The sequence below is a fragment of the Pongo abelii genome, chromosome 5 (assembly GCF_028885655.2).
Source record: "Pongo abelii isolate AG06213 chromosome 5, NHGRI_mPonAbe1-v2.0_pri, whole genome shotgun sequence".
Taxonomy (NCBI): domain Eukaryota; kingdom Metazoa; phylum Chordata; class Mammalia; order Primates; family Hominidae; genus Pongo; species Pongo abelii.
The window spans coordinates 97,046,433-97,056,981 of record NC_071990.2 but is presented as its reverse complement, the minus strand read 5'-3'; the positions used below and the strand labels follow the sequence as shown (position 1 = coordinate 97,056,981).

The window sequence follows — 10,549 nt, the reverse complement described above, 5'->3', positions numbered from 1 at the left end:
AAAGCTATCATAATGATGATAGCTCTAAAGATTTGCATTTTTATTTAAGGATAAAAAGGCATCATTATTTCCATAATTTCTTTCTTCATCTCCATTTCCAATGACAGTGAGCCTGTTAGACTTCCAGAGCAAGAGGCTTCACAGATTTGAATGTAGAGCATCTACAAGCTGAAAGTTCTTTTTTTTCCCTTCTAAGTAAAATCTTGTTCTCAAATATGATAGTCTTTGTTTTTTGATTATTTTAAAATCATATATGAAATATTCAAGATAGATTATCTTTTATCTAAAAAGTAGACTACTTCCAGTTTTACATAGACAATCAGATAATCTTCATTTGCTTAAGGACTCTTGAGGCAGAAAACCAGTAAGTGAAAAGCCTGATCTCATTACAGTCCCCGGAGACATGTATTCCACCCTAGATGAGCTCATATCCTCTGGCAATCTCACCTTGGACAAGGATGGCATCTTCAGGATTATCTCATTTAAGGAACTGAAGGTGGCTAATGAGGCCAATCTGAGACTGGAGATGTGATATTGTAACTCTGGCCCATATTTCTCACATAATGAGTAGTAGTCCTGGGTTGTTAATTTAGTCTTTGGGTACTGCTTCTGCAGAGCCTGCCTTTCTATTTCCTGAACCCTCATTAATCAAAATGGAATGCAGCCACCTGTAGAAAGTTAGCATGTTAGCATAACTTTCTGTAGAAATGGCCCTTAAAATTTTTCAAATAAAACCTATATTTGTTTTCCACAATAAAATTCCAGCAAGCTTTAACTTACTTTACTTACACAACTAATTCAAAATTGTTTGGTTTCCAGAGAACTCAGAAAAATAAATCAGTTTTTGAAGTTTTCTAATGTTACTGACATAACAGACATTTCTAATGCTCTTTAAAGGAACACAATTAGAAACTGCTTAAAATACTATTTTAAATATCATTCTCTTTTTCATATAGAAAAATAGAAATTTTCCTTGAGCCTACTTTTTTGTTCTAACACAGTACAGCTTTAAAATTGTACACTTGAACAACTGAGATTATTCATGTCAAAGCTATTTATTATGCAATTATGGTAGCCTTAATCACAGTCTGGCTAACAATTATTTTATTTCTGAACCACTAGACAAATACTCCTGTTTCTTGAAGTTATACCCTAACATTTTGAAAGCAACTTTTAGCTTTTTTTTAAAATTAGTTTAAAAGTAGATGGAGACTTCCTAACAAATCATTAACTAGTCCTGTGTCAAAGCTAGTAGACCAGCTGAAGTGGTGGATTAAGTCAAACTGTTAAATATTCCTAGGCCTTTTCCTTTACCAGAAAATGAGCTCTGAGAATCTTCTTGCTATCCTGTTCTGTGACATGAGCTATACCAACTGATAATAAGTTAAATTGACTACTAATTTACTGATTGCTCATAACAGGGAGAGAAAATTAGGCCTGCTTGAGTTCCAATTATTTTAAGAAATGGTATATATATTTAGTAATGCAAACAATGCCTATTCACCACCACTGCCAGCTCCTCACACCCCTTCCGTAACTTAGTAATTATGGGAAACATGAATATATGCTTCCATGCTGTATTTATTTGTTTCCGTTTTGCTGAATGTTGTTCCTTCAGCTTGTGTAAAATTTCAGTGATTCCTACAAGTTACCTGTTTAATGTCTTCAGAGTTTTAGAATTAAAATTGTGAAAATAGCACTGGATTCCTCACAATTATCTTTTATAAGAATAAAAGATAACACTTGAACACATATCATCTAGTCACGTGAATATAATTTTTCAGAAATATGCTACCTCTGCTTTATAGCTGCAAAATCTGAGGATAAGAGAAGTTGAGTAACTTGCACATAGCTAGTGAATGGCAGACCTTGGATTCAATTCTAAATCTGTAGTTGTCAAAAATTTGGGTGCTGCAATTCTTTGCCATATCTCAATTGCAAATTACCTTTCTATCAGGCAAGGAGACTTTGGAACCCAAGAATGTGGTCTCTTAAACACATGCAATAGAAAAGCAGATCACAGAAGCATATATTCTAGTAATTGTCTAGACCAGTCTTTCCTGTTGCAAAATATAAACATGCAGTTAGAACCTAGAAAGCAAATTAGAGATTTTTTTTTCAAGATATATAATCTTTTATTTTCCTAATAGTTCCTCCAAGACAAGAACTGATTTCCAGAGGTATGCCCGCAGTAGTATTACCTGTGGAGCCTTTACACCTGTTAGACTTCTGGGCTCTTCCTCAAACTAAATAGATCAGCTCTCTGGAGGTGGGGTTTGGACATCTGCAATTTTAAAACCTCTCCAGATGGTTCTAATGTGCATTCAGGTTCGTGAACTACTATAAGCAACTCGCAACTGGAAAAAGTGTCTGGAGACTATAAATAACCTGCCCCAAATCACAAGACTGGTGAGTTCCATGCTCTTGTGTGAAATAATTAGGCATACAAAATGTCTTGGATTTTGAAGTAGAATACTTCACCGATGTATTTAAGAAGATTCCAGGTGCACTAAAGAAAGGTAATACCTCATATTTAATAGAATACTTCCCATCTAAACAGGTGGGATGCAAACCTCAAAACTAGCAGGACACCAGAACCATCTGGGGAGATTTTTAAAATAAGACGATTCCTGGTCCCATCTCACACCCAGAGATTCAGAAGCTGTGTATTATTAACAGTCTTTCAAATAATTTCTATGTAGATGATCTAGGAAGTTTCAAAGGCATATGCGTGTTTGAGAACTGCTAGTTTAGGACAGGATGGTTCACCAATTATAGCAGAAACAGGATAATTTTGGAAATTATTAAAAGCATGCGCTTTTTTTGGGTGACAGGGGGGCATGGATTATTTGAAGAAATTCTAATTTCATGGTTCAAAGCCCAGAAATTGGTATTGTTAACACTTCCGGTGATTCTAGGTCAGGTGACCTAGGAAGCATGCTTTGAGTAAAACTGACAGAAAGCAACTGGTGTTGGAGAGGTTATTTTTAAATAAAATATTTTTAAAGTAAATCAAATGCATGGACATGTATTAACTGTGAGTTAAAAAATAACTACATGTTCTAAATGAACTCAATCTAGCTTACTTAAAATTATGCTATTTTATTGTTAGCTTGGGATTGCCTTAGGTATTTCCAATGACTCCCTAAATTTTTTGCATCAATAAATATCTTTAGATTTTTGTAATAAGAGTTTGAATAGTACAGAAAACTCTAAAATATTTCAAAATAATGCCCAAAATATGATTGATTTTTCTGCAGGCAATTAAGGTGTCAGTGAGTAGTGAGTTCAAAAGTCATAGATAAAGGAGGAATGTTAGTTAATTGAGCATTTTCTATATTCCAAGCTCTGGATTAGGTTCTTTCCACATGTTAGTTTAAATAATCAATTTCATACTTTAAATATCTACACAGAGAAATGAGAAGGAAATCTGTATGGAATATTCTAAAAAGTTACTTTGAGATGGACATTCAAATTCCATTAGGAATTTCATGCACATATCAACTTCGATCTTAGATAAGAGTAATAGTGCTAGAAGAAAGCTTGCAAACAAGGTCCAGAGAGGTTAAGTGGCTTTCTCAAAATTAGTTTGCTGAACTAATAACCTAGGGTAGCACTCGTATTCCAGATTTAGCAGGCTATATCTTATTTAGATTCTGTTAATTGTTTTATAAAATGCATATGAGTATGGATACATTCAATATGAATTACTAAAGGGAAGAACACTTTGGATAGTAGTGAAGCATACCCATTTGCAAAATGCTACAAAATCTCTAGATGAGACATCCAGAAAAGAAAATCACCTTAACTGACTGATTGCAATACAATGGAATGAAGTTAGGAGAGAGACTATATTTCTCTCCATGTGGTTTGGTAATAGATATCTGCCCTTCACAGTGCTTGCACTTTATACTCTCCTTAAATACTAATTTTCTTTCCTATTAGAAACAGTTGATATGTTACTAATATTTGCATAGAATGTTAATGTGATCCAAATCCTTTCTAATCTTTCTTGCGATGTTACTTCTTTTGATGTTTTACAATGTGGTAAGATAGAAAGGAGTTAAAATGCCTTCCTTTTGCATCCAGGCGACAAACTGACTAATAAAATAAATATAAAATATCATCTCCAATTGGTACCAAGAAACACTGTCACTACTCTTAAAAAATATTTTACAGGACCGCTTATCACATTCATTTATTTATTCAACAAGTATTTGATATGACCCTCCTGTACATTAGGCACTGTGCTTATCCTTTAGATTCTGATGTTTGTTATATTTAACAGTTCAATTGTAATTGTTAAGAAGTTTCCCAAAATGAGATCAGAGTTCAAGGGAACTCAAAGATATGATCAAACACAGTCATAAGGTAAGGACCTGAAATTTGTGGTAACTTTAATTCACGCAAAAAAAAAAAAAAATTCTAGGTGATTACCTTAAGACTCATGGAATCTAGTTTAAAAATAGGCTGACAAAAAAATATCAGAGGCATAGTTTCCTATTCTTTTAATATTTAACCTCCAATTGGAGGCAAGAATTTAAAATCTCCACAAATAATTCCTAAATATTCTGTTGCTTTACACATCAAATTCTCTGAGCTTTCTAAGCCCCTCAAAATAAGAAACATTTCTGCACAATCTAAGATTATCAGGAGTTTTACAGTAAATGTAACAATTTTAGGCATGTATTTGTTTCCCACTAAGACGATTTTTTTTTTCAGTTTCTACTTCATATTGTCAGATATACAGGTGTCATAATATATATGACTGTCAAGCTCTCATGTCTTTCTTGTTCAGGGTGTAATACTCTGGATGTGGACAATTCAGTATATATTCTTATTAGTAAGGTCTATAATGATTAACATTTATTTATTCTTACTGATGTCTACAATAATTAATATTTAATTATTTAGATTATTGAAGGTAATAGCTTTTCGATATTTTGAAATAAAACATTTTAAATGGTCTGTTCCCTTTTTTGTGTCCACAATTTAATTCCAGGCATAATTATTGGTTTGTATAATCAACAGCAAACCAATTTTGTTGAATTAATATATCTTTTTCATGAGTTTCTTACAAAGAATTGCAATCCACAGGATTTATTGAAGGAGTGGCTGTGAACCATACACTTTCTTGAGTGTTGTATTTCACTTAAATGTAGTGATAGTCCATTTCCTTCTGCTGAACTCAACTCCTAAAATATTTAAACCAGAACAAATGCTAACAAGTTTGATGTTTTATTTATTGTATACCTTCAAAAGTCTAAGTTCTTCTACATGAGGTATACCATTGTATAGGCCCTAAAAATACCAATGACATTCACATTTGTAAAAATTGAGACATAATTCTATGATAAGGAAGGAATGCTATTGAAAAAAAAGTGGGATAAAGAGAGATAGGATCCTTAAATCCAAATCGTAACTATTGTCACTAGCTGTGGTTTGTGTGTGTGTGTGTGTGTGTGAATGTGTGTCTTGAATAAATACCTCTGGATCTAGTTAACTCATAAGTAGAAAGAAAAACAATTATATTTTCTATATTATAGCAATTATAAACAACAAAATTATAATTCCTTCTAGCCCTAAAACTCACACATCAATGGACCCAGAGCTAAAGGGTTCCATTGAGTCATTTAATTCTTCCACTTCAAATTTAGGAAACAGTCTTCTGGGACTTAGTAATGGGGTTTCAAAGCACCTGCTAGACACTTAGTAGTACTGCCTCTACTTGCGTCGTATTATCAGTGTGTGATTATAGTCATAGTCCAACAAAGAGCCTACATTTGTAGTCAACAATAGAGACACTGCCTTTAGGTCTTTCAGTTCTTTCAAATCATGAACATTCACTAGCGCCAAGGCAGGTTGAAATAATGCTTTTAATATTGAATGTTTTTCTGCCTTCAAAAAAAGCAGGTGGGCCAGACACAGTGGCTCATACCTGTAATCCCAGCACTTTGGGAGGCTGAGGCAGTTGGATCACTTGAGGTCAGGAGTTCAAGACCAGCCTGGCCAACACGGTGAAACCTATCTCTACTAAAAATACAAAAACTAGCCAGGCACAGTGGTACACGCCTGTAATCCTAGCTACTCGGGAGGCTGATACAGGAGAATCGCTTGAACCTGGGAGGCTGAGGTTGCAGTCAGCCGAGACTGCGCCACTGCACTCCGGCCTGGGCGACAGAGCGAGACTCCATCACAAAAATAATAACAATAAAAAAATACAGGTGCTTTCTAAACTTGTTAGCAGTGTATCCTCTCTAGATCTCTATGCTTTTTATAGACCAAAAAATTTGACAAAGTAAATGTAAATGTATGAATTTGACTGTCTTACCAATTAATTAAATATGGATGGAAACTTATTGAGGAGGACATCCACATAAAAATATTATTTCTTAATGCATTGTGGTTAGAAGAAATAATATGGAGAGAATAATATGTTGGGTCAAAAGAGTTGACAAAGTTTGCAGCTCAGAAACATGTCAAACAGCTAAGCAATTGGGGAAATTTGCTACTTATTTCCCCATTAAATCAGCATTGACCCATACAAACTTCATTCAGAGTAGCACTTGCATATAAACAGTCTCAAGCTGAATTGAAAGGAAGCTTTTATATGTCTGTCCACTTAATTGTAAGCTCATTTTAGGCAGTGATTGTACCTTGTTCATCTTATCTCTGTGGGTGTTAAGGCAGTGTCTGACACTGCATTCAATCTTGGCTTAAGAAATATACCTGAGAATCAAACAATCCTCTATTCATTATAGGAATATTCCTCTGCTCAAATCTTTCTGGTGCTGGGGTGAGCTTATTATCTCACAAGATAGTCTGGAGAGCTGGATCTATGCCCTTTTTACTGAATTCTTTTTGAATTTTGCTGATGTCAATTTGTAATAGGAATAAGTCACAAATAGACCCAAATGGATGTCCTCAGAACATTCTAATTTTTGGACGGATTATTGGCCTGAATGGAATAAAGGCACTAAAGATTATTTTGAGGAATGCTTTCCTTGAAGAATCCTTAATGGCCCATCTTTTTTCACCTACAGTCTCTGCTTATATCCAGCTCTCCTCTTCTCTAGCCTTATGGAGGAGAATGCTATAGGCAGCTGCAAGTTCAGGAATATACTCTTCAAAATTTTCATGTAATGGTAGGTTTATTTTGGTTCTGTAAAGCCCTGAACATCATGGTCATATGTGCTATGTATGAATAATTACCAAAATGGGATATAAAAGTCATCTCCAATTAGTACTTCTAAAGTAGAACTGTCACTTCCTTGAAACAAACAATCATTTTTCTGTGAATTCAATTGCATTTATTTATTCATCCAACAAATGTGCATTGAGATCTTACTCTGTGCTAACACTGTGTGTTTTCTATATATCCCCACTTTATTATATTTAACATCTTATATTTAATACCTTGATGATAATTTTATTTAGGATCTCTTAAATGACAGAACTCGAATCAAATGATAGCGCTCATCATTATGAGCCAAATCTTATATCCATATGGTAAAATAAGACCATTTTAAATATTAGGGCTTCAGAAAAAAATCTTAAATTGATACGTAATTAAACATTGTTCATAAATGACACCATTTATAAATATATTTATAGGTATCATTTTTCTTTGTTATTTGAGGAAATTATTTGTTTTATTATGACAATGAGTGTTATCAGTAGCAGAAAGAAAACTGTCTTAGATTTTCTAAAGTATTATTGGGATTACTTCCCAGGTGCTGAAAATCACAACAAATTGGATATTTAAAAATACTTGAATAATTTAATTTAAGACCATGAGAATAAGTAGCTGCGAATCAGCTTAATGAAAATAAATGAGAAGTCTAATAGCTTCCTGAATAGAACAGTTCTGCTTCATATCTTTCTTATTCACTCCATGAATAATTTCACCTTCACAAATGTGATAAACAGGTAAAAAAATAGATCAAATAGAGACAGTTACACACTTCGTTCAACTTAGGAGTCAAAGAGGTTAGAATTCAATCGCAACATGTTCTCCCTTTGTTATAGTATGCAAAGTTGGAACCAGACATTGTAATACTTAGTGAAAATTTTTCATACTTTCCCAAATAGATATTTCCCAAATAGATTAAACAGCTGATCAGTGTAGAAACAATAATCAAACCACAAGCTTACGTTATGGACAACTACAAAAATGTGAAAATCAATGTTTGCAAATGATAATGAAGAATAAATGACTCTCCAGTGCACATAATTAGGTATATACAGGATAATTTAAAACCGAATGGAATGATTGCTCCTGCTGAGCGTTTAAAAATCTCCACCAAAATATACATGTTACCCTAGAGAGGGTGATAAAAATAAATTGTGACACAAAAGTAGTATGTTGCATCTCTTCTTATCCTCAATACTTGGATGATATCTCATCAAAATATCAAGTGTGCAAGTGATGAAAAATTTTAATTCCAAAACCATTTCTCTAAATTACCAACAGACTTATATTCTTGATGCCTTTTCACATGATCGCAAGCCAAGCATGCATGTGATTCCCAAAATCGTGGAAGATTTACAGTGAAATCCTTCCTCCAGTTAAAGTAACTAAGGTATAACTTATTGTTTTTGTCGACTTCCTTCAGGTACTTTGCTAGCTCACTGGGAGAGTTATAATCTTCCACATGAATGAATGAATCTGCTGGAATATAATTCTCATAGTTTTCCCTAGATGGTCCCAGAACAACAGGTACAGAGCCAGCCAGAAAAGCATTGTAGAGCTTTTCCGTGATGTAATCCTTGTGGATTGAATTTTCAAAGGAAAGATAAAATTTACAAGTAGATATGGTAGGAATCAAATTTTTATCATTGACATATTCTCCAAATGCTTGCCCATAGGTATGGATTTCAATGCTTTTGCTTAGCTCATTGTAATACTTGACCCTGGCATGCTCAGGGTTCCAGTTACTCACAACCCAGCACACCAACTTCTCTTTGCTTGGCACTTCAAACACGAAGGGATTTGTGCTCACCGTCAAGAAGCCATAAGGCACTTGGATATCTGAATCGCGGCGGTAAGTCAGGGTCAGGTTAAACAAGTGCTCAATGCCACTTTTTTGGGGAGTGTGAGTTGGTGATTCCAAATTCATCCAAATCCATTTCTGGAAGGGTGGCCTAGCTTGCTGAGGTAAATTTGTCAGATCCCAACTGATGTCTCGGTGATGGATCAGAACTGCGTGGGATTTGTTGTACAGTGAACGGTCCGTTGTGAGATGGCATCCTTGGATGTTGAACATTGCTTGGCAGGATGTAAGGTCAAAGGTCTGCCCAAATGGCCACACCCACACCAGAATAGTAGTTTCATTAAAATAGTCAGTTTTGGTGGAGAAGAAGTTTTTCATTTTCAGCACAGAGCTGGCTGATTCCATTGGACTGAAGATCCAGCTGTTGGTAGGTTTGATGTAAATGAGAAGACATGCCATGAAACAGCCCAGGATAATGCAGACAATTAAAAATGGGCGAAGAATTCCTTTGGATGTTGATGTCATAATTTTTTCTATGAAACAGAGAAGACAGAAGGGGAGGTAGGGGTGGGAATGAAGAGATAATCATAAATATATTTGAGATATATTTAAAATCATAAATATGAGATACACAGGTAGTAATCAACTGCATTTTCCTTTTCAGTGTTATCAAACCATTGAGAGAAACAGAACTTTCCTCAAAGCCAAGAAACAGCTTTCAAAAGGAAGTTTCCCAAAAACTCTTATAAAAGTACCAGCATATCTTCAAACCAAGTAACATTTTTTTCAATGCTATCCTTAACTGTTCTACTTTTATTTGCTTGTAGAAAAGTGGCACAACCTAGACTGTCATCGCTAAAGCCATGACTAAAATTTTTAGTATTTTGTCACCACATCAGATTTGTGAACATCTCCCAGTTGATGTAATCACTTATTTACTCGCATATTGAGACTGTAGCATAACTTTGTGGTTCAGATGGAATTTGATAGAAAACTAAACTGCTTTTAAAAACGTTATGTTTTTGTTTTTCTCGTTATAAATTTACCTTCACAGTTTGCAAATGCATTAGTATAATCTTCTGGTAAAAAAAAATGGCAACTCTTGATTTGATACGTTTTTATAAAACAAGTACACTCAGACAAATTTTATAAATTCAAAACTCACAGGGTTTTGTTTTTATTTATATATTTTTCTTACAGTTTTCTTTGTTTACTTTTAATAATTTGTTAGTACATCCAATATCTACCAAGATGTAATAATCAAATGTTCTATTTGCATTAGAAAAACGTTCTCACTTACGTAGCATAAGAGCTTTAAAAAAGTTTTTCTTTGTATTAAGATGATATTGGTATTATAAAAATAAACAAATTCTCAAAAAAGGGCTATATTTCATGAAGAACAACTTTGATCTCATGAATTTTAGCAGATTGTGGCTAAAAAGATGAGTGAAGCCTTTTTTTTTTTTAAAGAAAAAAGTGTCTTCAAGTATTTTTCTCTTCGGCATTCATGCCTCTTTATGGCTATGAACACAAAAATATATCTGCGAAAACTGTTT

The 10,549-nt window shown here is 34.0% G+C and overlaps 1 protein-coding gene across 1 annotated transcript in view; it reads right to left on the bottom strand.

Moving 5' to 3' along the window:
- Positions 1-997: 997 nt before the first annotated feature.
- FUT9 (fucosyltransferase 9) overlaps positions 998-10,549 on the bottom strand; it is a 98,499-nt gene continuing 88,947 nt past the window's right edge. Inside the window, exon 2 of the mRNA XM_054557891.2 lies at positions 998-9,526. Coding sequence (XP_054413866.2) covers positions 8,439-9,526 — 1,088 coding nt within the window. The 3' untranslated portion in view covers positions 998-8,438. The remainder of the gene's footprint in view (positions 9,527-10,549) is intronic.